This window comes from Netta rufina (assembly GCF_964035555.1).
Source record: "Netta rufina genome assembly, chromosome: 11".
In the NCBI taxonomy this organism is placed as follows: Eukaryota; Metazoa; Chordata; class Aves; order Anseriformes; family Anatidae; genus Netta; species Netta rufina.
In genome coordinates this window covers 16327212-16354918 of record NC_140134.1, presented here as the reverse complement: position 1 = coordinate 16354918, position 27707 = coordinate 16327212, and the positions used below count along the sequence as shown (strand labels likewise).

General features: G+C 51.6%; 1 protein-coding gene across 2 annotated transcripts; it reads right to left on the bottom strand.

Annotated features, from left to right (window-relative positions):
* Positions 1–1096: 1096 nt before the first annotated feature.
* ST8SIA2 (ST8 alpha-N-acetyl-neuraminide alpha-2,8-sialyltransferase 2) lies at positions 1097–27464 on the bottom strand (the record flags this gene model as incomplete). Of its 2 annotated transcripts, XM_084293110.1 has the most annotated exons (6): positions 1097–1410; positions 8992–9285; positions 11065–11322; positions 11793–11921; positions 13845–13907; positions 27361–27464. In XM_084293110.1, the coding sequence occupies 6 exons, from the start codon at positions 27462–27464 to the stop codon at positions 1122–1124; spliced, it is 1137 nt and encodes a 378-aa protein (XP_084149236.1). In that variant the 3' UTR covers positions 1097–1121. The 2 variants fall into 2 exon arrangements, with proteins under 2 accessions (XP_084149236.1, XP_084149237.1); XM_084293111.1 differs by lacking the exon at positions 13845–13907.
* Between the last annotated feature and the right edge of the window lie 243 nt (positions 27465–27707).

Below are 27707 nucleotides of genomic sequence, written 5' to 3'. Positions count from 1 at the left end.
ACTACGCAAGCATCCCATTGAGAGCTATCTGACATCCTATTTAACTGTTCAGAACAACAACTAATTGGAGCTTGAAAGAAAGGATAGATCAGGACTTCAGTAATGCAGCGCTGTGTGCTGGCTCCTTGCGGAGAAGTGAAAATAAATTATTTAGACTTGACAAAGTCCCTTGAAGTCCTGCAGTCTTTCTGCTTGGCTGGGTCTCAGGCCTATCACCAATATTTCAGAGGTTATTTTTGGAGGGGGAAAAAAGGCAGGATGCTTAGCAGGTAGCTTTTGGGAATTAAGAGTTAGATGTACTTATGGTTTTCATGAGCCCTGGCAGATGTCGAGTGTCTTAGACCGGGGCACAGTAAGACACTTAATACTAATGGCATTGGTTTGCAGCAAAAAACCTTCCTGCCACGTTCCAGCATCTCTGCTCCTTCCCTTTTATATCTCTCCTTAAGAAAGGATGAGGAAAGTCATCCTCAGAATCCTCCTAACTGTCCACCCAGCTCATCCACCGCCTCCTGGAGGCTTCTCCCTCTCCTCTCCAAAGGCTGTGCTCATCAGATCTGCATGCTGCCCTGCCAGGCACCGGTCCCTGCTGGCAGGGGACGGGTCCCGCTGGGTGTTCCTCAGCTGTGAGAGCCGCCAACAAACCTTCCCTGCCCACCCCGCTCCCTGCCCCTTCCCTCCCCGCCACGAGCACGGAGCCAAGAACGTGCCTTGCTGCAGCACGCCAGGCGGTCTTGGCCGAACAAACTAACTACCAACCTCGGACCAGTCACGACAAACGGCTTCACGTTCACCCATCACCTAACATACCCTCAAAAACCAAGGTCACCACCACACGCCTCGGACGTCACTCGAACGCCCGCTCCCAGCCCAGCAAGCGCGAGGTCTCACCCGGGCCGGCCACTCCAGATGCTCCCGCACCTCTCCTGCCCCTTCCTTGGTGAACACCAAACAGTTATAATACTCAGGTCAATATATATAGGTACCACGTATATGTATTTGTGCCGCTGCTCTGCGCGTTGACAAAGACAACCATCCCCGCCAGGCCGTACCCGGCCCATCCGCCCCCTCCCCGGCCTGCCCTGGTTGTGCAGCCTGCAGGAACGCGGCCAGGGGCCGCCCTACGTGGTGGCCCCATCGCACTCCCCCACAGTCAGCTTCAAGGCTCCCTGCTGGTGCAGAGTCTTTAAGGCTTTGAACTCCAAGGGCATGGTGTGGGGGCTGGCCTGCGAGGTGTAGCCGTACTTGAGGCTGTCGTAGTAGTGGTACTTGACCGGGTGCTGGTTCTGGTCCAGGGGGAAGGGCCAGAAGCCGTAGAGGTGGATGCGGTTGCAGAAGCGAGTGGCCAGGGTGTACATGAGGAGGCCGGTGGTGGGTCGCTTGATGTGCACCTTGTTGGTCAGCCAGTACCTGCAAAAAGACAGCAGAGGAAAGCCTGTTATTGCCCCCGTGGATGGGCTCGTGCACACAGCTCATCTCTTGTGCTTTTTTCCCCCTTCCCGGCCTCCAGCGGAGATATATTGGTGATTCAAAGTGAGAGGTTTCTGACTAGCAGAAGAGTTCTCCATGCCAAGAAAGCCTCTCTGGGGAATGCTTCATGAATAAGCATCTCCTGCTCTCTGTCTGGCGGTTACACCACACGTGTTGCTATGGCATTGAAGCATCTCATGTCTCGGCAATCCGTTATGAAAAACAAATTGCTCGCAACGCTGGCCTTCGGTACTTCAGCCTACAATTACCTTCCAATCAACCGAGGGGATCGATACCTCAGACCTAACCATCCACACGTCAAGTAGACTCCAGCAGCCCCTCAAAGCAGCCACTCGCACACACGGCTGACGATTTTCATTGATCAATGAAGATTTTACTGACAGTAAACACAACAGGGCTGTAAAAACGTTTGCCTTTGAATAAAGGGTCAGCAGGCTGGAGGAGCTCAAACACATCTGCTCCAGTGCCCGTGGTACACGCAGCCACTGCTCTGCGGTCCTGTATCAAAACACGGCACCGGGCTTCACAACATCAGTCCATAAAACATACAGTTGGCCATCTTGCAATGTGCAAGACGCGATACACAAGCTAGATACGCTCCCTGTTGCAAGCTGTGCTAGGTTTTTTTTTTTTTTTTTTACTAGGGATGGTGAAAAGATAGGGGGAAGGAGGCATCTTGCATGAGCAGAAAGGAGCTGCAGCTGTATTTTTGGGGCTGCTGATAAAAGTTCCTGCAGTATCAACATCCTGTAATAAGAAGTTTCCAGCTCTCAGCGCGTTATTGCACAGACAATTTCTCTGGTTTGCTCAGTGGCAGAGCACCATCGAGGAGCAAAATCAGAAAGGAGAAGATCTGGGGGGGGGGTGTGTGTGTGGAAGAGTTCCCCAGGCACACTCCCTCCTCCCCGAACACGTTTGATGCCGCCGCTGCCTGCTCAAGCCCTCGCTGCGGGATCTGCCAGTGGATTATTGGTGATGGATAATTCAAAGGGCCTGGGTGCAGGTGACTGAACATGGGACACGTCTTGCTCCTCATTCATGCTTCCTGCTGGGCTCCCGAGGGTCCGGGGCTCAGACAGCAGGAACCCGCAGGAGAGCAGAGCCATAATCCTGCAAATTAGCTTTTCACGAAAGCCACTAAAATTTAGCAACCAAGGCACAAAATGTACTTGCTTGTTCTCAGAGAGATAAGAGGAAAATTGACTTTTCTGGTGAATCAAATTCCAGAAGCATGCACGGAAAGGAGGGGCCGGGTTCATGGGGGTCCAACGCCCCAGAACTGGCCAGGAACCGGCAGCTTAACTAAGTATGAGTGTGGTGTTTGAGGAAGGATGTCCTCCTTGCCGGACTCCTCTCCTCAGCACCCAGCATGGAAGAGGAGCAAGAAAGTGGGGAGAAACCAGCAAAAATACATGTCACCATTGGCCTTTTGTGGGCTTGCCCAGGGGCTGAGCTATGGGGACAGCAAAGCTTGGTGCGGTGCTACTGCTTCATCCCACAAGTGGCTGCCAAACAGATTCCTTGATTTTTTCAAGGCGAATTGCATCAGGCCCCTGATGTGCACAGAGAAGTAGGAGGTTATCACAGCTGTTTAATGCTGGATTAGGGTATCCTCCTGCAGCAGGGAAGCCACCTGGGAGGAGCTGTCACATTGGGGGTGGCTCTGGGGGAAGATGCAGCCTTCAGTTTGAGGGCACTGCTCAGCAAGCTACTGGGGTACCTGCCCAGCCTGCCCAAAATGCTGACTTTTTTTTTTTTTTTAGATATATTAAAAATGACAAAAATGATAAGGGCCACACTCCAAGGAGCCCTCCCAGCCACAGCAGGAAGGGGATCTGCCAAAACAACCCAACACCACTGAGCACTCCAAACCTTTCTGCAATATCACAGTGGACAGTGGCAATTCAGATGCTTAGAAGGAAAATAACAGATACCATACACAATATATCATGTCCAAACCATAGCACAGGTCACACCACAGCTCTTCCAAGTCACTTCTTACACAATTAAGGTGGAAAATCTCTAATGAGTGCTGGGGAACACTTTTTAATGACCATTTTGTGGCAGGAGTGTGGGACGATCTCCCTCTTGTCTCTCCCACCACTGCCCAACGGAGACAGTGGCCACATCCCCAGTGCAGGAGAGAACAGCTGGGGATGGAAATAAAACCTAATTAATTCCGTAAATCCAAATGAGGTTGTCTGGGCGCACATGGGATGCTGTGTCAACAGCACACCTTTAATATGTGAGGTCCGGGATTTTAATTAGGAGGAAAGATAATCTTGAAGCAGGCAGTAATTATTTTTCAAATTGGCTACACCAATCACCATAACTATTAACTGCAACATTTTATGGAAAGAGACAGCAATTAAAAGAGAAGAGCAAAGAGCAGTCCTGAAACTCAATGCCTCCTTTCTCAGAGCCCTTCCGAGTGCCGACCTCCTTCAGAAGCAGCGTAAACAAACCCTCAGGGGTGTAAGCAGCCACAGAGATGGTCTGACACCTGAGTGGGATGCAGCTATGGATAAGAGCCATAATGCTGCCAGGCAGGAATTGCCTGAGACAGCTCTTGTTTGGATGAGCATGATAACAACAGATGGAAAATGCCACCAGAGCATCGAGGCCATCTTTTGTAAGGGAACAGCCCAGACATAGGGCTGAGCACCTACCCAAGCTGATACTTGGTGCTAGACAAGGACAGAGGTTTTGGAAGGAGCAGCTCAGCACCCTGTGCTTCCTCCTCACCAGGTATCATCCACCATGGACACAGCAGGTGTTTTGCAAAAGAGACTTCACCAGTCCCTCCGTGGTCGCTGGGAAAAGTGCTGCTCCTCCCCAAAACCCAGGCAAAACCTAACGGTTCCAGCACATGGAGGCAATCACAGAAGCACCAATTTCCCAGTAGGTTTCCAAGAAGTCTCCTGAGCAGAACTGCCCAGCGATGCTGCTGGTGTGTGGCTCATTTCTTGAGGTCCAGTGGGAATCCCTCCAGAGACAAAATGCTCCAAAGCCACCCGTAGGAAGCCCCAGCTCCCACCTGTATCTGGAGGGAGTGACAGTGTTCATCCTCCTCCTGCATTGCCCAGTGCACTGAATTTGGGGGGCAGAATCTGGCCCTGGCTTGTGCCAAAATGCTGGGTGCAGGACTCCTCCCTGCAGACAGCGTTTGGGACCATTAGCAAGGACAGGATCCTGCTCTGTGCTTGCACATCACCTCCTGATATATCCAAGGAAACCCTCAAGTAATATGTACCCTCCAGGCAAGGGTTAAACAGCAGGATAAAATAAACTAAAAATCTATCACACTGATGAAATGAGTAAAAGAAAGCCAGGTCAATGAAGAAATCAAGTTTCAGCAGCATTGGCTGCATTATTTTGTGATACAAATCAGAATAGCTGAAATAATGCAATTTCAGACCCTTTTAAAACAGCTTATTTGTCCAAGTGCGATACAAACACAAGCTGTTGTGGAGGTGTTAGCCCCTGAGTGTCTGAAGCACATTATCTGCCTGCCACACACATCCTGCTCCCATTAACACTCGCAAGAGGCTGGCTGAAGGCAATCAGCACCCTGCTGGCACCCCGTGCTCCCACTGCTGCACGCCAGGACAGGGCCAGCAGGGAACGGCACAGAGAGGAGATGAAGTGCTGGAGCCTAGGGGGACAGCGAAATCTTCTTGTCCATCCATCTGTGTGTCCAGTTTCCTCCTTCACCTCCAACAAAATAACCTTGCAGTGACCAGATCTGTGCTGGATGGGGACTGACCCTCAGGTCCTCACCGAGAGTCCCAAAGCTGCACCTGGAGCTGGGCTTCATCCCCAGCCTGGGCAGAGCCCAAACTTCAAACATCACATGCAGGGGAGATGGGGCTTGGGTTACAGTGTCCTAACACAAGGAAATCAATGCTGAGGGACTAAAGATTGGTAACAGATGAATAACCACATCCTCACCCAGGTCTGGATACCTGCAATGCCCCTGCGGACACAGAGGGTACTCAACATCAAGCTGAGCCATCGCCAAGCAGACACAAGAGGAGGAATGTAACTGGGAAGAGAATCATTATTTCTTTTCCCTTTCCCTCCTATGCTTCTCCATTTCTTTTTACGAAGAGAAACCTAAATCTTCTTCCTGATTAACTGGAACCAATTAAGCATCACGGGGACCTGGTGGAGACAGACACCAGCTTGGATACAGCGTGCCTCATTTGCTTGTACAGAAGGGGTGAGAATAATTGCCCACAGAAGTGTTCCTTCCTGTGATACCGCTTATCTAACCCACACACGGCTTTACTTAGATGTTATTTGGGTATGAGGACCCAGAGAGAGATCTGAGGTGAGGATGAAGCCACCTCATGTCCCACCCAGCTGTGTTTCTGAGGACACACGGCAGAGCCGTGCTACAAAAGCTGCAGGCACCACGCGAGGTGATCGCTGTCACAGAGAGCACGCCCGAGCTGTCACGGCTGCTTGGATGGTAAACCTAATGGGAGAGTGAGCCAAGGAGCTGGAAGATCTATTGATTTTTATTTTATTTTTTTAAAGAAGCTCTTAATAAAATCTGATGGGATTAGAATTGGTTACAGCCAAGAGAGCCTTGTGATGGACATGGTGAGAAAAGCTAGACTAGATTATACAAGGCAAACTGAAACGCACCCATGAATTCTCTGCAAGAGGTGATAGTCAGACCTCCAGACACAATTATTTCCCCCTGCTTCCTGCATTTCATGTTATTTCTCTAACAAAAGCTGCTTGGCAATGGGGATTACAAGGCTTTTTGGAGACGCCAGCAGATGACTTATAAGGGGCTTGCTTGCTTCCCAGCCAGAAGATGAGCACCGCGCTTGCCAGAAGCATCGCTCAGGAGACATTTTAGAGAATCTCTCAGAAGTGAGTCATGCACCCCAAAACCCATGGAGCTGGCACTGGAAACAGGTTCCTTAGCTGTAACCCTGCTTCATCACTTTGAAAGCTTGTTCCTGAGCCCCTCCATTGAAATGCTGATGGCTTTCCCCACTCTTGGCATGCAGGGAGCGGAGCTGGTGAGTTTAACTGCGAGAGAAGAGGCTCTGTCCTACTGCATTGGTCATCCAGAACCACCAACACAAAGTCAACCAGCAAACATTTAAGGCACCAGCACAGCAGGGAAGGTGGTGTCTCACATGATGCTGTTAAGGACAACAAAAGCAAAATGCTTTTTATTTATCTCAGTGATGCACACTCTACAAGTGCCTCAAATGCACTGCAAATTATAGGAAGAAGTGTTCAATTGCCACGGAAATGCATTTTGGTCTGGGGGAAAGCAGAGCAAGACAATAAATTCTGCGGTTCAAGGAAGAGTCAAGAACTTACAAATGTATTTCTCTGGAAGTGAAGGAAGAAGAGTAAAGGCAACGCTTTTGTAGCTGAATTGAAGTTGGCTGAAATAACATTAGTTTGTGTAGAAAGTGCAATTGCTTAAAAAAAAAAAAAAAATACTTAAAAGAGTTTCTTAGCTGAAAGACCTTCCCCATTTCTTTGTGGTTTCCAAATCAACTTAGGATAGATTATAAATCAAAGGTAGCTCTATCCAGCAAAGAAGAAGGGACAACTCTATCACTGCAGTGCAAGAGGGTGTTCAGAAGCCTTTGTGGGTTATTGTCTCTCAGCTGCATGCTACACTCCACAGGGTGTCTTAATTGCACAAATCTCAGATCCATCAAAGGAAAAGCTTAATGCTATAACTGCTGCGTTCCTCAGAGAGATGGGGGCTGTGGAAGTTGTTGGAGACCATGCCCCTCTAACAGCAAAGAGTTCATCACGCAAAAATACACAACAATTGTAGAAATTAGTACAAAGACAATAAATAACTAAACTCCTGGTCATTCTGGTCAGGTTGACTTGGGGAAAGACTCCTTCCTCACCCCAAACTGCACCATATACTACAGTAATCATTAATCAACAGCATACTTGTTTTGCTGCTGTAGGGCTGATAAGCAGGATGGCAGGCAGGCAGCAGCTCCCCTGACTTGGAAGGGAGCTGGGCAGCTTGGGGCATCCTCCTCTCATCCCGTGGGGTGCGGGGGAGCAGTGCCCAGCCCCAGCAGACCCTCACAGAGCTTTCTGCAGGGAGGTGCTGGCACCAGGAGCGGTTGCCAGCACAGGATTAGCAGCCTGTTGATTTAAAGGGCTTATTACAGGAGCTTAATTCTATTTTGACAGATGAAAGTAAGTCAATTACAGCTAGAAATAGCTCAGAATTTGGGTGATTTTTCCCCTCTTTTACGTGAGTTGTGGTGTCATTTTCCTTCCCTTTCTTTACCTCAAAGCCAGCATTTTCCGTAAAAAACCTCTGAGGCCCAGGGAAGCCTCAAGCACAGGCACTGGAGGGCAGACCTGGCTGTCCTCAAGCCTTGCTGCTGCCTGGGATTCACCGTGACGCCAGAGCCCGGCTTAGGCTGGCTCGTGCTGGAAACCACCCTGAGAGCATCCCCAGGGCCTGCCCTGTGCCCAATCCATCCCTGGCACGAGGCGATGTCAGCAGGGAGCAGCCCCTCCGAAAAGCTCAGGCTGGAAGGTGCAGGGGTGAAGAAATGCCTGAAGTAATCAAGAACTGTTAGTGCTGAGGCTTAGAGCAGGGGGAGCATCACCTGCTCAAATGGATCTCCAGCCTGGGAAAGCAACAGGTTGGGGTCCAGATCAGAGAGAACTGCTGCTGCAAAGGGGCTGCCACTAAGCCACCTCCTGCACAAGCCACCACCTGCCTGCTCTGCCTAAATACCTAACAAATGATCTCTCACCCCAGAGAAATAAAGCGAGAGCCTACCTCATCCCCAAGGCATTCATGTAGAAGTCTCACCCCTGGGGCTCCATTCCTTTATAACCTCCCTGGTAACCTCCAGTTGTGCCTTCCCCACTCCTACAATTGCAGCAGCCCCTTCTTGCCTTCCCAACACACCCATTCACCACCACCTGAGTCTATTTACCTGATCAGCAGGCCGGGCCATGTTAGACCTTTCTCTGTCTTAGAAGTTCATTTGAGATGAGCACTGTAATTAGCACCAGTAGAGGAGCACATGGGCTACTCAAGAACTACTCAGGAACTACTGGGTCTTGCCCTTTCCAACCTACCACCAGCTCCCTGATGTGAGGAGCTGGGTGATGTCCCCACGTGTTGCTCAAGCCCATGGTGACAAGCCTTGTTACTAGCCAGCACACGCACATTTCCCCTAGGAAAGCACTAACAGTAGGATGGGGAGCAACTGTGGTGACATCCAGGCTTACAGCCAGCAAAGCACCGTCAGACTCAGGCTCTGTTGCACGGCTATAACACCTCACACTCAGCCCAGTGAGGAGCCCCCGCTTGCAAGGTGGTCTCCAGTTCTCACTTAGGGCCCAGCCACGGCTCGTGGAGTCTTCCTCGCGGTCTGCAGAAGAAACAGCTCGTGCTGTTTGCCTCCAGCACAAACCCAGCTCAGGAAGCTCACGAACTGCTGGCTCCGAGCGCATCAACCGTGCTCTCACCCTCGGACAGCGTGCAGCAGGCGCAGCGAGGGGTAGGCAGTCCTGACGTTGATGCGGTGCTTCAGGATGAGCTCGTTCACCCACTCCACGCGCTCCTTGCCCCCCTTGGCCATGAACGCCGGGATCCACAGGATGCTGCCGTTGAGGCTGTGCAGGCGCTGCAGCAGCTTCTCCCGCCACGTCTCGTTCACCAGGTCCTCGAAGGCTCGCTGGATGACCGACGGGTTCATGGTCACCAGGTCCGTCTTCATGCCCACGTCCTGTGAGTACTCCTGGACGGGGGCCAGGTTGCACCTGCGAGGGGAAACACTGAACAGCCCTCTGCAGCGGATATGAGAGGGGGCACTAACAAATATAGTGAGGGTGATGCTCAGTGCCAGGACAGTGACAGATGTGCCGTTTGCCCTCACTTTTTGGAAGGAGAAAGGAAGAAGAATGAGGCTTTGTGATAAATTAGAGAGGCTCTCACCTGGTAGTGATGAGCTATGTCAATATGCCGGCACACGTGTGCATGTTCCTCTGGGCAATGCTAATGCCGCGTGTAACTGTGGGCGGGTTTGTACGGTCTGTATTGCTGCTGGTGCAGCTCAAAAATAACGCAGAGCAACAAACCTCCCTTGTTTGCTGCCACAGCAGATTTAAAATGAAATGGCTTTTCCCACGCAAGGAAGGTGCTCGCCTCTGTAAGTGCCTGCACGCCCCGCGGCAGCAGCAGCAGCTCGGGCAGGCTGGCAATGTCCCCAGGTGGAACACGCACCAGCAGTGACAATGACACTGGCAGGAGGTGGATGCCACAGGACGTGGGCTCCACGGGGTTTGGCTGATTGGAGCCTGTGACCTTCAGAAACCCAGTTTCATTCCATCATTTTAATTGCTGCCTCCTCTGGGGCTGTGCAGACGGGTAGGGACTCCTGTGCTCCTGCGAGGGATGAGGATGGAGGGGCTGTGGGATAAACTGCCAGCAGGTCCCCCCTGTTATATGGGGGGTTCCTACAGCACACTGTGCTCTCCGGTGGTGTTTTACAGTGAATTTACAGTATTTAACGAGCAGGAATTGTGTCTTAACCGTCTGTCTCCATAACCAGCCATTACTGCTATTTTCCCCCACTTTGCAGATGGGGGAAATAATGGAAAGAAAACCCAGCGAGCAGCATGCGGGGTCCTGGAGCCCATCGGATGTGCTTGCCACAGGAGTCAAATGGCTTAAAATAAACATTGGGTCTGAAGAGCAAAGCTGTGGACAGAGGCCATTCACTGCTGGCCATGGCCAGCCCTACTGAAAAGGCTGCCAGGAGCAAAGCTCCTCATGAGAATGCAATTTTGAGTGGTGGCTCAGCTAATCTATGGTGGGAAGAGCCCGTCCACGCCAGCCCTGCACTAGCACACGTGGCTGGGGAGACTTCACCCCAAATCCCAGTCCTACCCTGCCTTATGCCCAGCAAAACTTTTCTCTCACAGCTTTGCTGCCTGACATGAAACCCCTCCCTAAACTTTGCCAGAAGAGCAACAGGCTGTTTTCTCCTTTGCTCTCTCTGGTTTTGTTTAAGGATGCAAATGGGTGCAGTCCCCCGTGGCCAGGAGGGAGCTGCCGGCAGCCAGGCTGGAGCAGCTGGCCATGAGCAGGGGCAGAGGTGACATTATCCTCGTCCCCACATCACGCAGGGGACTGCCTCCGTGAGCCGCTGATGGATTGGGCTGTCTTCATAATAGACTTGCCAGGAAGCAAATGTCTGCACATACATAAATCATCAGCGGGCTCCCACAGCCCCTCAGCTAGCGGATGTACACGGGTGTTGGGGATGGATGGGAGGGCTGGCGTGCTCCTCCTCTGCACTCCGAGCATCTTAGGGAGGGAATTTCATGTAGATCAGGACCTGCCACTGTGGCCCATGGGGCAGTGTGACACAGGATATGGGTGCTGGGGACAGCAGGGTGAGAAGACATGGGCTGTGTTTGCAAGGAGCGCTTGGCAGTGGTTGGAAGAGTTCACAGCAGGGCGTTCGCCTCGGTGAACTTTATGCTTGCACCTCTCCAACCCCCCAAACCCACCACACGGCTGGATGCAGCCCCTACCTGATCACAAAGCTGTGTGCATCGATCTCGGGGCCGCAGCCACTGCTGAGCAGGACCCCCGAGTTGCCCACGATGGCGCAGGAGGGGAACTGCTTGCCCTTGAGGGGCGAGGTGCGGGGCAGCAGCTCGTACAGGTTTTGTGAGACGTTCATGGTGCTGTCCCTGTCAAAGACGTAGTGGATGATGTCCCCCGGCTTCAGCGTCCCCTTCAGCACCGAAATGTCCTTCTCTGCATCCAGGAACTTCAAGATCTGTTTCCTGGGGACAGGGAAGAAAACGGCCCCATCAGCTCAGGTACAGAGGGGATTTGGGTAACGCAGAAGATGAACTCTTTGTCTCCTGCCTGCCCTGCAGGAACAGCTTCCAAATAGCTGTCACCATTCTAATGCCCTCTCCTGCCCCATCCAGCCCTTCCAGCAGGCTAGCGTGGCTGGCCCACCATCAGTGGGGTCTCTGCATTCCCCCCGGGGCACACCAGCATTGCACACCAGTTGCACTTGGCCTGGAAACTGGGGGCTCGAATGCTCCGCGTTTCACGGCTGCAGGGCCAGCTGGTTCAGCTGGGAACTCATTTCCAAGCGATCGCTTACAGATATGAAGTCTAGCTCAGCAGGAGATAAGCCTTTTATTTCTTCCTTGACTTCTTTAGATGATATACAGAGGCAATTTGCCAGCTTGCACTGGAGAGGACCAGATCTGTCTCTTGTCCTATAGGTAATTACCAGTACCTGATCTTCAAAGAGAGTGTCTGGTTGTGTCTCCATTTGGATGAGGCTGGTTTAATGTCGTGCTTAATGCTTTCATTACTTCTGTCAACAACAGCTGGAGACGAAGAGTCATTTATTACTACTTCAGCTCTAGAGAAAAGAAAGACAGGGCGAGGGAGAGAGACAGGATCCGTTAGCATCCCAATGGCATTTCTAATCACTGTCTTCGGCTGTGGCTGCTGGAATTCAAACTTCATCAGAAAAGCAAAATTGTAGTTATTACCTAAACGAGAACTGAAAGCCTGTTTGTATTCCGCCACGCTCAAGCCGACACAGATCCTTAAATACCTGCTCGCTCACACAAACACATACTTACAGGTTTACATAAAACACAATTGTACACATCCAGCCGGAGAAGCGCATGCACAGGGAGACAAGAGCACACTGCAGACAGGCTGGCAGACAACACACACAGCCCTGCGGAGCCCCAAATGTCACTGAGAGATGGGCTGCACCCCAAAGCTGAGCCCCTCAGCTCCTGGGGTGGGTAAAAACCTCAAGAGGGAAGCACAACCTGCACTTCACCCTATGGAGAAATGAATTAATTGAGCCGCTGGGTGCTGCTTGTGAGGTTGGGTACTCACTACAAAGACCCCAAACAGGGGGAGATTGGCTTGCTGGTAACTTTTTTTTCCCCACTGAAAAAGAACAAAATGATTTCAGCATCCATCCTGCCTGCTCCATGCCCAGCAATGAGCAGGGGGATGAGAAACAGCCAGATACACTCATGCTGGGGTTTGGAGATGATCACTGGGAGACCCCAGCTTTTAATCCCTGCTCTAAGAGGCAAATAGGCCCCAGCACTTCAGTGCAATTTACATCAAATGGCATAAATTAAGGGAGCCTCTGCATATTTGATTTCAGCCAGCCGCCCTCCAAAGAGAATACCCAAGCATCTCATCAAGAAGCTGTGCATGTGTCTGCAGCCCCGAAAAAGCCTTCACACTTCAGAGCGCTCTGAAAAACACACAGCCAAAGCACTTGCTACCAGCTGAAGGGAATCTCCCTCTGTAGTGCAAAGGGCTTTTTCCAGCCGGGGAACAGTTTGTAAATAAATACATTCATAAAAGGCAGGTAAAGCCCAGGGTGGGAAAAGAGGGAGAGACGGGGCAGAGCTGGTGGCTCAGGCTCACGGCAATGCGTAGCTCCTGGGAGCACATCTCCAGCCCAAGGCTGGTGCTCCTGAGGACACATTACATCTCAAACTATGTAGTGTTGCAGAGAGGAAGGGAAATTTGTTGATAAAGGCTAGATATCAGTGTCCTCGTGTGTGCTTGTACATACCAAATGCTACGGGACCTTCTCCAGAGGCTGCCTCCAGTGGAGGTTGTTTCCCATCCTGCATTTTGCTATTTTGTCTCATGCCTTGCAAAGCTTACTTATGAGGTGTCAGAAACCTTAAAGGAAATAGGGTAAAGGAATCTGAGGAATAACTATGATTTTTTTTGTTGTTGTTTTGTCCATTTTCTGTGTTTGGATGATGTGTTGTGACACCATCGCAGAATGGCACAGCTCTTTCTTTCTTGTGTGGTGTCGCTGGGCTTTACAACTTGGCAGCGCTGGGATGACACAACATCATCGTAAAAATAACACAGAGAGGCACCGAGTGAGGCTGTGATGCCATGAAATGTCTCTGCGAGGGAGCGACGTTACAGAACTGCATTATGATAAAACCGAATGGGGTTCTGATGTCAAAGCAAGCTCTCTCCCTCCTAATAGCACACAGTAAACTACGAAAATGGCAACTCTATCACTGACTTATTTTCACCATAAGTAACTCTCTCTTTCTCATTCTCTCAATCACCGCAACTTGCAGATCCTTGGTTATTTGCAAATGATTATTGCACTGAGCTGGGGAAGGAGGGAGAGAAACGATTAAGAAAATGCAAAGCAGAAGTGAAAAGAAACAGATACATTTGCTAAATAAGACCAGCACTATCCAGCAAAGGGGAGAAGCAGATTAATAGCTGCCTTACAGCAAAAACAAATGAACACAAAATCTAATTTACAAACCTATTAGATTTGCTATGTAAGCTGTTCACAGCTGATCTGATTGTACCTCTGCCTCCAGAACTCCTGCAAGACAAAGGAAATGCATTATTTATAAACCCGGCTCCTCTTTGCCAAGCATTGTTCAACAGTCAAGAGATCCAGCTCCGAAGGGCTCTGAACTGAGACACGGCTCGCATCTCACCCCATCCAGAATGGAGATGTCCTGATGCCTGTGAAGGGCTTTTCACATCCCTTGTCGCTGCTGCCCTACTGCGACCGTAAAACCATTACAGCAAAAAGCTCCTAACCAACCCAATTAATAATACCTGCGCTCTCTAACCAGCCATCAAAGACATCTGGTCTCTGTTGTCAAAGCAGCGTGCAGCCTACAGGTTGCGTTAAATACATCTCAACTCTTTTTTTTTTTTTTTTTTTTACGCATCAGGTGGGAGCTGTGCCTAGAGAAGGTCTCCTCCAACTCCAGGTCTCCAAGGGATGTCTCCCTGTCCTTCTCCAGGGCACTGATGGAATGACGTGGCCGGGATTCATGCCTCTGGTTTCATCCTGGGATTCAGTTTGGACCACCCAACGTCTCCATTTATCCCAAATGAGCCACCGGTTTCTGCAAGTCACCCAGGAGGCTCTGTCCTCACCGTGCACCTTCTCCCAGCTTCCAGTGATCCAAAAGAGACCCAGTGCCCCGTTCCAACCTGCTCCAGTCCCACGGGTGCCCTGAAGCCCCTGGTCTCCACCCTTGGTGTGACCTGGCTGAAGCTATGAGACCAACTCACTGGGGTCACTCATAAGCTGGAGCTGGGACCCGAAGGGACAGCCTTGTCACTGCCACAGCCGGGCAGCCCTGCACGAGGATGGGCACCAGACCTGCCTGAGCAGGACCCGTGGGAAGGCAGAGCCCACGTTTCCAGCACCAGGCACTGGACTGTTGCTATAATTTTAAAATAGGTGGAACCAAGCCTCTTCAGAAACCAGTGTCACTCATATGGCCCATAAATCCTTGGTTAAACAAATCCCAGTGTTGTTCTGCATTTAGCTGCAGAGCCCCTTCTTGCTTTAGCTCGCTATTTTGAAGCAGGCCGCAAAGAATCTGTCCCCTGCTTTCTGGTGACACTCAGTGGCAGACACATTTTAGCCGCCACGTTCTCATTGCTCCGTTTTATTGTTTCCATTGTACAGACAACTGTATGAACACGCTCATAAAGAGAACCAAATTCTTTTCCAGCAGAAATATTATTACCTGGAAATATATCCCTTAATGAAAATTTATCTCAGGAGCAGGTATTTCTAGCAGTCCTAAAAAGATCCCAAATGTATTAGACACAAATGAAATAGTGAGCATGGCCATTTGGTAGCATTAAAAAGATTTTCAGGCTTGTGGGATGTGATGTAAACCCCTTAGTTAGGCTGAGAGGAACCCTCAGCACTGCATAATATAAAACCCTTGGAGAAGCTGTGATGGTTGTCCCTTCCCTCCCTCCCTCCCACAGGAGGCCATTCTATGGCCAAGCCACTGAGATTCTTCCTCCAACACTCTCCTTTTTCCTCTGACAAACCTGAGAGCTAGCAAGCTGTTTCACAGCAGGACTGGCTTATTCCTAGAGCCTACTGGCATTTAACAAGCCTCTGCTTTAATGGGGTTCACCGCGGGTTGTGGGAGCAGGCTGGATTAGCGTGCAAACCACGCATCCTTTCAGAGACGTCTCCTCTGAAGGAGCCTTCCAAATGGGATTCACACTCCTTCACACTTGCTGTAAGAGAGATAGGGACTGGATTAAGGGCTTAGAAAAAAGAAATGTTGCTCTCTGAATAAGTGCTGGTTCACAATCTCTGTGAAAGGGGGGGGGAAATCACAGAAATCTGGAAGTGGAGAAGACCTCTTAGTGCCCACCTCATCCACTTTTTGTGGCTACAGTAGGACTGATCCGAAGCATCACAACATGTTATTCAAATGCATTTATCCAAGCTAAGCTTTACATGCCCCCAGTGACAGCTCTGTGCATGTTTTCTCCTGAAATTCAGGCAGCTGCTCGGGCAGGTGATGCTGGATGTGAGGAAGAAGATCTGGGAGCCCAGCTATCAGCTCGCTGTGTGTGGAGGCAGTGGGGAGAGAGGTCAGCTCTTCATTTTCCCTCCACTGTGAAAAGCAAAAGTTTTCAAAATATTGCAATGCAAACAGAGCACAAAGCGTTCAATGCAAACAGCACAAAGTGTTCTTGTGGCTGTCCTGTTCAGGCACCCAAGAGGGCAAGAAAATGCTGCCTTCCTCCCTGGGTGGGTATTTATATGATCTGTACCCTATTATGGCAGTGAACTGATGTCATATATGAACTTGGAAGGGACAGCTCAGCAGTGGAGGAGTGAGCAGGGCTCTGCTAGCCAGCATCTGGCCCAAAGGCAGCAGGGATGCTCTTGGCAAGCTCCTGAGATGCTGGCAGGGATGCTGCTCCCCCCACTGGGCTTGGGTTCTCTCTCCAAGCCACAGAGATTGCCTGAGACTGGGACATGATACTTGGCTGAAGCTCTCCACTTGTCCAGTCAACCCTAAAACACTCCTGTGACCTCAAAACCACCGGCCTTTCCATCCTTCCTGTCCCACACTGCAACTTCTGGACACCCTCCCTACAATCTCCCTTTCTACAACCAAGGACAATGAGAGCTGTGATACCACGGGGAAGATTCCCCCATCCAGAGGTCTCTCTCAGCCCTCCAGCAGGTACCAGCCAGGCACACCAGTTGCTCAAAATGCCCCCAGTTTAGCCAAGCACCACATTTTCCAGGGTTTGCCACAGCTACCAACACAGCCAAGCTACTATTGCTGTACCACCTCTCCAGTCCCACCTGGGAAGAGGAAAACTTTAAGAAATGGAAGGTAGTAATTAAGAGGCACATGTTAAACAAACAAACAAACAAACAAACACAATGCTTTTTATTACACCTTACTGACCTGGAGTTTCAAATCTCTTGGCTTCAAAAGGCAAAGACCAACCTCGATTAAAATTGCACTGATAGGCATTGATTTTGAAAAGCTTTCTGGTGCTACAGCGTGTTTAGATTGAATTGCTTTATTAATCTAGCTGTTATCAGTTTGATTGTATAGCCAGCCCCACAAAGTACCAACCTGCTTCCTAATCCTATTATTTACAAAACGCTCTTCTTTTGACTTCAGCTTGGATGTTTTCCAGCGATAAGTTGCATCTATATGCGATAATGCCTTATTACTGGTTTATGCCATCCTTTCTCATTTTTGCTGTAAGATTTTTCAAGCTGAATTTTGACTGTCTAAGATATTATATAGGTCAAAATATTCTGTGCTTAGTTCTAGAGTGACACTGATTCATATATCAGAGAGGAATGAAAAAATGTCTTATGGTTCAGGTCCAAATTTTCTTGGATGAATAATTCCTCACAAACCAGGTATGCAAAGACTTTTCCATTCACAGTCTATGAATGGGCTGTTTAGGGGTTTTGGTTCCCTTTTCATCATTGTCCACTTCTTAAATGATTCTCTTAATTGTTGCTCAGTGCAGTTTGGTCTTGCTTCCAGCAATTTCAATACATGGAATCAAAGCTGCTCTGACTGAACAAGTAGGTCACACAGCTTCTTTGGGTGACTGGGTCTCTAAAAGTAGGCTTTGCACACCCCTGTTCGCAAGCTTACAAATCTGAAAATGTGTTTGCTGTGGGTATTTTACAAAACCCACCTCATGTTCCTCCTTCTCCCCAGAGCAGAGGGCACATGGGAAGCAGGCACAAGAATCATGGATGGTCCAAATATGTGAGCTACACAATTTGGCCACATCCAAGCACCCAGTCAGCTGCATTTGCATTTCTAGAACAAAACCTGCCAGAGCCTTCCTGACCTGGGATGAGCCAAGTTGCCCCAGCTCCCCTCTCCTCCCTCCTCCGCATAAAGCAGAGGTAGTAAAAGCACCATAACCCGTAGGGGGATTGTTAAACGAAATTTATTCATCCAAATTCCTCAGAAAGACAGCTCGGAGTGCCACAGTTTTATCTGAGGAGTGCAAATGAGTAACACCTACTGAGTGAGTTTTCACAGCCCTCTTTTGCATTAGGAGCATCTTGTGATCCTCGCTTTAAGGCTGGGATGGTGGCAGGGAAGCGGCTTGGCCTGTGACACCGGAGGTGACAGGTCCACAGCCCGGGACAGGAGCAGATGCCTCCTGCCCTTCCTGAGCATGGCTCTTGCTGGCTGAGGGGAAGCACACGTAACACAGAGGGCCATAGGAATTGATCACAGGCGTGATGCCCAGCCTCGGCAATGCCAGCAGGGTGCTGACAGACACCCTGCAGGCCAGGCCAACCTGCTCACTGCCACCAGAAGGCCTGGGGAAAGGGAAACTGGAAGCTGTCACTGGAAACGAACTACAAACACGTAGATAACACCCTTCCTCCAAAGCCTGACACACTTTAGCTCTGCTGATGCTAGCAATGATAGGTAATCCAACGTGCATGCAGGTGGGCCACACCTGGTGGTGTCAGGGACCAGCTGGCACCCACACACCACCATGTTAGAGACGGGCTCATGTCTTCTGGCTGCCCCATGAAGTGACCGAATTCGTTCTTCTGACCAAGAGAAATGCAGTCTTCGAGATAAGCCCTGTGCTCCCTGAGCCCTCAGGGAAGGGGTCTTCAGGGTCAGGATTCACTCAGGCCAGTGCTGCAAAACTGGGACGAGGACACAGGCTTCAACCTTCCCTCCTCTCCCCTGAAGTTTGGGGTTTGTGTTGAGACCAGCAGAAGGTCGCGTTCATCAGCAAGTCCCCTTGGGGGCTTCTCGCTGGATGCTCAGCTGATTGCTGAGGGGAGCATGTCAAAGCCCATCCACATGATGAGCTGCTCTCGCTATCGCAAAAGAGACAAAACATGCAGAGGGAATGCTCTATTCAGAGGGAGGCAGGCCCACAACATCGGCCAACAGCCAAATGGGAAACTAAAGCCAAAATTGGGTGAGGAATGATGGCATTGACCCCATTTCTGACCCTGGAGATGGGATGCTGGCACGCAACACCGTCTGCCCGCCCCAGTCTTCCCCTCGCACCAGAAACCCAGCTGCCAGGCTCATTTCTCACTCACCGCCCCATATCACATTTTATATCATGTCAGGAGGAGCCAGGACATTTGAGACTTGCCCATCATTCCCGGTGACATTTCATCAGTTGCTTTTGAGGTTTTCATGCCAGGGTGTGAAGGAGACTGCGATTAAGAGGAGCGGTGGCCGTTGGGCAGCCCTGCCAGCATGCACTCTCCTGGCGAGCAAGGTTCCTCTCTAGGGATTAATTTGGAGGAAATTTCTAAAGCATTTGTCTGCTAGATGAAAGAGCCTGCAATATATCTTGATGAGACATTTGAAATCTCACTTCGATGTGTTTAAAATCTCACTTGTTCATATTGTCACAGCTTGGCAGCCAGGGTGTCAAAAACTTCCTAAATATCAGGTGCTATTTTTGCAGCTCCAAGTTCCACTCTCTCTATCGAGTCATACAACCACATTTCAGAGATCGTGCTTGTACCAGGGGATCCAAGAACATCACCTTGCCTCACTAGTTGGGGAGCAAGGTTGGGAGGCTCGGTGACAAAGTGCCAGCCGACAGCCTCGCTGCCGCTCATAGCACTTGCTATCGCCCTTTTTGAGTAAAAGGAGGTCTGTCTGTCTTGTACAAACCAGCCTTTCTAATTTAATTGTTTCCTCCCATGCCACAGCCCCACCTCCATCACTTCACCTACCCCACAACCCGCGAGGGAAGGGGAAGGTTGGAGGCGCTCAGCATCGAAGCAGCCCCATGTGCCAGGCAGAACCATGGCTCCGCATCAGCTCCTGTGGAAATGAGAGCAGGGTTTGGCCCTGAGCTTTCTGCCTGGCTGCAAATCACTGTGTGCAATCACTGCCAGTGTACGCCGAGGGCACAGGAATCGAGACACATGAGTTTGCAAAACAGAGACACCTATTGCTTAATAGGGATAAGCCAATTAGGCTGAAATGCTTACGTGACAAAACCAGTGCAGAAGTAGCAGGAAAGGCACAGCTCCAAAGGTGAAAGGACATGAGGCAAAAAAAAGGGACACCCACAGCACATCACCAGGGTGCTGCTTGGGGATCCCTTGGTGCTGGGGTAACCAGAGCATCACCACTAAATCCCAGTCTGTGTCTGAAGGAGCTGTGAGGGGCAGGAGGATGCTGGCAGCATGCTGAAGGTCCCTGCTGCCCCCCAAGGGTCTGCGGGTCCGGGGCTCACAGGCTCTGTCTCTCTTGCACCTGTAGAGTGTCAGGTCTCACATCCACACACGTTCCTCACAATGTCAGCACGGCCTGACTCCGTTACCCCGTGACACTCCTGTTTTATCGCTGCTCTAAAGACAAAACACTCACGTGCTCGCAGGGATGAAATGTCACACGCTTCATCTCTCCCCGTCCTGCGTACCGGCAGGCCTTATTCCTTCCTCCAGCTTCTTTGGCTATGTTAGTGAAACATCCAGCAAAGAAACAGCCTCTGAAGCAGGGTAAAAGCATCCAGAGAGGGGCTTGGGTCAGGGTTGTTGTCTGTGGATTTAATTTTCCCCTTCTGGAAGGGAGAAGGTGAAATACCAAGAGTCCAGGGAAGACCTAGCAAAGAGCTGAGGGAGACAAATGTGTCACTACTTAAAAACCATGTCTACACTGTATGTTCTTCCTGAGATCATTTTTTTTTCAGCCAACTGAGCAGAGCTATCAGAGAGCACAAGCAGTAGAGCATCAGTCTTGCAGGAGATCCTGTCTTCCTGAGCATCCTTGTCCTAAAGGGCAGAAATCCCAGCGGCTCTTGTAGCATTGTGGGTGCCACGTACCTTGGGAAATGATTGAGGGTCCCCAGCCTCACTGGGATACTCAGGGTCTCATGTTTTTCTTTTTCCACTGTCAGCGTGGACACTGAGGACCTCTCCTGGGCAGTGACATCTTCTTGGTGCAGATTTTCTGTATGAACATCCTCAACATGATGTTGGGTACCAGGAGCACCCAGGTGAGAGCTGCACCCCACGGTCAGCAAACACCTGAGCCATTTGCCCACCATCAGAGGCATTCCCCAGCAAAGGAGCCACCTTTGCAAGGACTTATTCCCCCAAGCATGGTGTCCAGATGCCATACATTGAAAAAACGGTGGTTATCTCAGAGCTCAGCCTCCTCTCCCTTCCCCTGTCTCACAAAACCACGCTGTGGAGATCCAGACAGCAGCAGGAAGAAGTTTAATTACCAAGTGAGCAGCTGTTGGGCGACAGTCGAGTGTGCTTCTGAGTGCCTGAGAAGGTGTAGGGGATGTCTGATGACAACGCTTAACCTTAGCAGGGGAAACATGTCCCCAGCCATAGCTGCTGGCTGATGTTCCCAAGGATGATGGTGACACCTGGGTCAGAGGTGACGGATGGTGGTGGGACAACCACCCCTCGATCGGGGATGCCTGGAGCCTGCCATGATGCTGTCTGAGGGAGGGAGGCCACAAGAGCACAGCAAAACCTTGTCGTGACGGTGACAGTGCGTGCTTTTAAAAGCAGCCCTGCATATGGAGAGTGCTCGGCGGGCAGGGACAGGGTGCTCAGCATGCAGATGGCCAGCCTGGTGGGTTTTTTTGTTTGTTTGTGCTATTCCCAGTGGGTTTCTATGTGCAATGACAAGGAGTTCATTTGCAGTAGCAACAAGCAAGAGTCTAGCGCTTAATTTTGGAAAGAACTGACCCTGTGAAAAAGCAACCAGCTTGATGAATTGAACACCATGCAAACAAGAGACCTGTGTATGTTCAACAGCAAGACCAGTGAAGTCAGTGTGCCAGCAGTGCTGCTGGTGAGGGTGCTTATCCCAAGGCCACCACCACCAAGGCTGCTGCTTAGCCAAGGCAAGGGGCTTGCTTAGATTTACAGTGGGAGCACAAAGGAAACAGAGCTGTAAGGATTCCTTTTTTTTTTTTTTTTTTTCCTTGCTATTGAATTGCGATGGGCAGAGCTGCTGACACCAGCCTGCTCTGCCATGCTGTTTGCTGAAGGACACTTCAAAGTCTGCTCCCACGGTAAATTTGCTGGGACAGGGAATTCCCTGGTTTCCAGAGCCAGCTGGGGAAGGACAGCAGGGAAAAAGCAAAATAATTACTGTCTAATACTGTGGTTTGGGTTTATTTCTTGCTGCTGAAGGTGACCCAGACCCAAGGAAAGCAAATGGTGGAGGCAATTAGAGGAAGCCTGGCTTTGAAACAACTGTTTTTTTTATAGCAACGGTGCTTGTAGATGCATTATTTGAGTAATTCTGCTCTTAGGGATAAAAACCAAAATACTCATAACCGGGAAGCCCAGGGAAAGGTATAGGAGCTCCTGTTAAATGCTTTTCTGGAGGATCTGAAGCACATTTGGCATGCAGGTAGGCAAAGACGAACAGATGTCCAAGCAGAATAACCACGGTTGCTGCAGGCATGTGAGCACAGAATATAAGAGGAAAAAAAAAAAAGAAAAGACAAGCCTTTTATCAGTGTCCATTCCCTTCCAGATTTAAATGGTGCATTTGCAGGGTTAGTGACTGGACAAAGAAAGCCCACCTGGGTGAGAGGGAAACTTGTAGCACTTATCGGGGTGGCTTTTGTCTCCTCGGCACTCTGGTTGTTGCAGCTGGGACCGGCTGTGGCTCCGGCACCTCCGTGCCCAGGGAGAGTTGGCTGGAGAGGCAGCCAGAGGGCTGCTGCCATTGCTCCCCTCATGGGCAACCTCGGAAATCCCCTCCTTGGGGTCTTGCAGGCAACAGATGGGCAGGCCTGGACTGAAGTTTTCACCAGCTGTAATGAAAACCCCGCAGAGGGCCTGGTTATGTTCCTGGCGCTGGATTTGGCTTTGCTCCACTGGACAGCTCAGGGTCCTGCTGGTGTTTCCCGTCCTGCTGCTCATCCCTCCTGCAGGCACCACTGCTCCTGCTGTCCTCTCGAGGCTCAGCTTGAGGAAATAAGCTAAGATTCATTCCCTTCACCTTCTCTAGGCAGCAGCACGGGGGTTTTGCCCATTATTTTGTGGCAGCCGCCCCTGCCCTCCTCCCCCCATGGCTCGACAGGAGATGGGGCTTTTCTGTGCCACAGCAGTGCTGACAGGGAGCGAGGGGAGCTCTGCAGCCAACCTGAAAATGGGCTGCTGGAGGTATTGTCAGGAGTGTGGCAATCAAAGCCTACACCGAATATTTCCTCATTCAAATCAGTGCTCCAACATTGCTTTTATTTTCCAGCCCGATGCGTCACGGGGCTTTTGTTAGAGCCTTGCCATACCCAATGAGTACAAAGGCCTCTCCATGGACTTGATTTGCATGAACAGTTACTTGGTGTCCGTGGGATCTGTGCTGCAGAGAGGCGTTCCTCCTCCAGACCCACCCAGGTAATTGTTGGTTCCTGCGCACCCGCTGTGTGAGCGCACAAAAGCTGGGGTTGGTAGAGTATGGCACTTTTCTTCAGCAAAACTTTCCGGTGTAGAGCAAGTCTTTGACTCCGGGTCAGGCGCAATAAATCACAGCCCGAAGGACTTCAGCAGGATGTTTATAGTCGATGGACCAGCCTTGACAAGAAGTGTTATGACTGTAGCATGCTACAGGCCACTCAGAGCAAACGCATCAGCCACCGCCGAGGACGCAAAGCCGTTTTGTGGCTCTCCCGAGACTTCGACAGGCAGGCGTTGGAAACGTGGCGATTTGACGACAAGCTTCGGGGCAGGCCAACAATATTTAATCCTCCAGTTCATCACTTCAAAGAGCAGGATATGATTCCTGTTGTAATCAGGATGGAAAGGCGTGTGGTCCGGACTAGCAGAGAAAAAGGTTGACTCATATTAAGTCCGACCCATTACCAAGTGTCAAGCGCTGCCTAAGATGGCTCAAGCTAATTCCAGAAGTCACCTGGTGGCAGCGGGTCACCAGCTCCCTCTACAGACAATCAGGACACAGCCGGACCCCTGCAGAACCGCTACGGCAGATGCATAACAAAGAGTCCCTTTAAACCGCCACCAAGGAGCAGAATTTTCCAACAATTATCCCCCTCGCTTTCCCAATAATTATCCCACTCCTTTGTCTGCCTCCGCAGAAGGCAGGAGAGGTCTGGCCCGCTCCCCTGTCCTGGGCTGGACGAAGAAATGGCAGCGATTGCTGTTGCATTCCCCAAGCCAGCCCCGAATGCCTCTTTTGTCTCCTTTCTGGGGAAACAAAGAGCTGTGCACGGAGCGGTGTGGGGAAAGGCAGGCGCCAACGGGCTGCAGGAAAAGTTCAGCGGCTGGGACAAGGGTGGCTGCTGAGGACCGACGTGGCCACACTGCTGGAAACGTCTGCATGTCACCGCTGGAAACCTCTACATGTCACCCCGGTGGGACTGGAGCGAGGGCGAGCGCACCCACCTCCCCTTTGGCAACCCACCACCGGCTCCAGGCAGGTGGGCAGGGGGTTGCCCGTGCCGAAATGGGTGAGAGGAAGGGGCTAGCGAGAGCAGCACAGTGCCAGGCCCCAGAAACTGCTGATTTTCCATCCTTGCCCCAGCACTGTCATTTAGCCTCTTTGTTTCAGCTTCTCCCCTCTGCAGGAGGAGGGATAATAGTATCTGGAGGAGCAAAGATGCTTGCTTCCTAAGGAGTCTCCTTCTTCAGGAAGCTCCGCCAGGCAGAGATGTTCTCGGCTCCAAGCCCCCTTTTTCACCTGTGATGCTGGGAACTTTTTGTCTGGGCAAACAGCATGATTTTTTTTTTATTATTTTTTTTGTCCGTTTGCCAGTAATATTACATTTTTACTTTGTACCTAATGAACATTTTGTTCTCTCTTTCTTCGATTTCTCAGTATTCATAGGTGAGAGAAATATGTTCCCCCTGTTCCTACCCGTACGAGGCAGATCCTTCCAAAGACAATCCAAATCGCAGGCAGGGGGCAGGGTATGTGTAAAAGTGGGCAAGCTGTTCGCTCCTCGCAATAATTAGAGAGTGTTTCGATGCCAAGGAAAAAGAAAAAAAGAGTTGCACCTGCCTGCAGCTCCCAGCCCCTTGGTGCCAGGGGTCTCTGCCCGCCTCTTCCCCCTGCTTCCCATTTAGGGCCATGCCAACCACCGAGGTGGTGCCAGGGGATCGGGGGAGAGGACACCAAGCTAAACCATCTGCCAGCTGGATATTCCCAACCTGGGAGAGAGCTGAACAAAAAGCCAGTGGCTTCCAAACCTGTAACAGGGTGGAACTGTTCCCTTCTGGGAATGCCGAGAGCTCCTAGAAAACTTTGCGGTTTCTCTACACCACGGCACGCATTTTGTCTTCCCCTTTACTTACAAGTCCTGATTGGAAAAGATGCCACTAGCACGTGGCCCCAGAAGCTGAAAAACCATAACCATCTCCTGGGCTGTCTCACTCTTTGCAACTTTGCTACTTCTCCCCAGCAATGCCTTTCAGACAGGTCACAGCATCGTGTTGGCCGTCACCAGCACCATGGCTGCATGCAGAAATGGGGTGTTCCTTGTACCAGGCTCCTGTGCTAAGAGTCAAGGGTGTACGATGAGCAGAGCTTGGGATGAAGGAGCTCAAACATAGGCTACTTCAGGGATTTGGGACATGCAATGGGGAAAAGATGTGGGTGGGAATGGAGAAAGGAGGAGAAAGGGTCGGTTTGTCCTACTTCGTGGTGACTTCTAAATATAGTCTCACCTTTGCTCTGGGTGTCCGTGTGTCCCAGCTGATGTGGTAGCTTATTTATAAAGAAAATAAATTGGTCTGGGACTAATGCACGCGTATCAGAGGGCACCAGATCATAGGAAGCCTCCTTCAGTCCCTGGGGCAGTGAGTGGGTCTGAGCCAGGGGCACAGGGATCTCCTCTCCTGCCCACGTTACCTCCCACACTTGCTGAAACGCCGTATGAAAGAGGCTGCTCGATATTCCTGCAGAACTCATCTGACCCTGTTGCTGTCTCTGCCACTGAACTGTTTGGCAGTACTTCCTTGGAGAACTACAGCAACAAACTCAGATGCCAGGGCTTGGAGATAAGCAGCCAGCAAACATCCAATTTCCATAACACGTACAGAAAAGAGAGGAGGGGAAAAAAACAACAAAACCAAACCCAAAAAACACCTGGAAGTCTCTAATGAACCTGGGCGAAGAGCAGGACAAGTAACTAACACAACAGAATAGATTTTCAATAAGGGCACAGCAAGTTCTAGCAGGCAGATCTAGCAGATAGGCGAGGAGGGAGAAGAAAGAGCCAAAGCCGGAAAAGAGGATGGGAGGAAAGCGAGGGGATCGGAGCAGCCTGTCCGATGGGGAGGATGCTCCTGAAGCATTTCATTTCCTTTCTTATTGTATAGGCAGCATCAGCTCGTAGCAGAGCAATAATCTGCCCAGCCTGGTAACCTACAGCCTGGTGCTGGATGTTTCTGGACAGGGCTACTGACCTTTGAGGACTTCTAGCCCGTGGCACCCGGCATAACCCAACAATGAAACAACGACAAACATCACCGCGTTTCATTTACAGTTTTAGCCGAGTGCTAGGTGTTTGTTCCGAGCTACTCCAGCAGGAAATTCCACCCAGTCCTGAGCAGAAAGAAGGACCCCGTGCCATTTTGGCACCACCAGCGCACCCCCCGTTCCTACAGCGATGTGACTTGTTTTCCCATGCTACTGCAGTGAGTTCCTCGGGTTAATGCAAGCCCTCCTCTCTGCTCTTCCTCCTCTCACTCCCTCATTTACCAAGCAGCCTTCCGAGATGGGGTTTACGGGGCGGGTGGGGCATTGCTCCTCTTCCCAGATTTAGGGTTCCTTAGTCCCTGCCACACAGGACGCCCCAGGTAGGAGCGGTACGCGATCCTAAAGCCTCCGACCCAACAGCCAAACAGCTTGAGCTCTCCCAGTGCTCTCCATCACCCCCCACCCATCCCAAATCTTGTCCCTGCTCCCCCTCTCCCTCCCCATGGACGGGTCCTCACCTTAGCTCCCTGCAGACCGGCCCCTGCCCACCGCCCCAGGGTGCAGGGTACCCACTCCACCACGCCCACCCGGACCCACCGAGCCCCCCGGGATGCAGCTCGCCCCTCCATCCCCAGCCGAGCCGCAGCCCCCTCTCCCCAACCCCTCTCTGACACCCCGAAGCGGGCCGGCACCGCTCCGGCACCGCCACCGGGACCTGCACCCGGCTCAGCACCCCAACCCGGAGCGGGATGCCGTGCCTCTGGGGGACCGGCACCTGCTCCAGCACCCGACCCGGCCCGATATCTCCTTGTCCCCAACGGGACCGGGACCGGCCCCATCTCCCCGTCCCACCCGGTCCCGTCCCGTCCCACTGGGGGGGGGGGTCCCGGGGGGTCCCTCCCGGGGCTGCCGCCGGCTGCGCGGTGCGCGGAGCGAGCTCCTTGCCCACTTGGGCTCTCGAGGAGCCGGCAGAGCAGGAGACAAAGAAAACTGTCCGGCCGCTCCCCGAGCCCCGCTCCTCCTCCTCCATCCTCCATCCTCCTCCTCCTCCTCCTCCATCCTCCGCGCCGCGGAGCGGGGGCTCCTTACCCGCTGCCCTCCTCCTCCTCGATCTCGGAGATGTCGGCGAAGATGAGGAAGCCGACCAGCAGCGTGAGCAAAGCCAGCGTCCAGCCCCGGCACGGCAGCGGCATGGCTCCGGGGGCCGAGCCGTGCCGAGCCGTGCCGAGCCGCTCCGCGGGGCGCTGAGCGCGGCTCCGCGTCCCGGCACCGCCGCCACCGCCCCCCGGCGGGGCCGCTCCGCCCCTCGGCGCCCGCCGAGCTCCCCCTCGCCCCGCCCGGTGCGGGGAGGGGAAGGGAAGGGAAAGGGAGGGAGGGGAAGGATGGGGACGAAGGGAGGAGGCTGCTTCCCAAAGCCCCCCGCCGCTAAAGTTGGC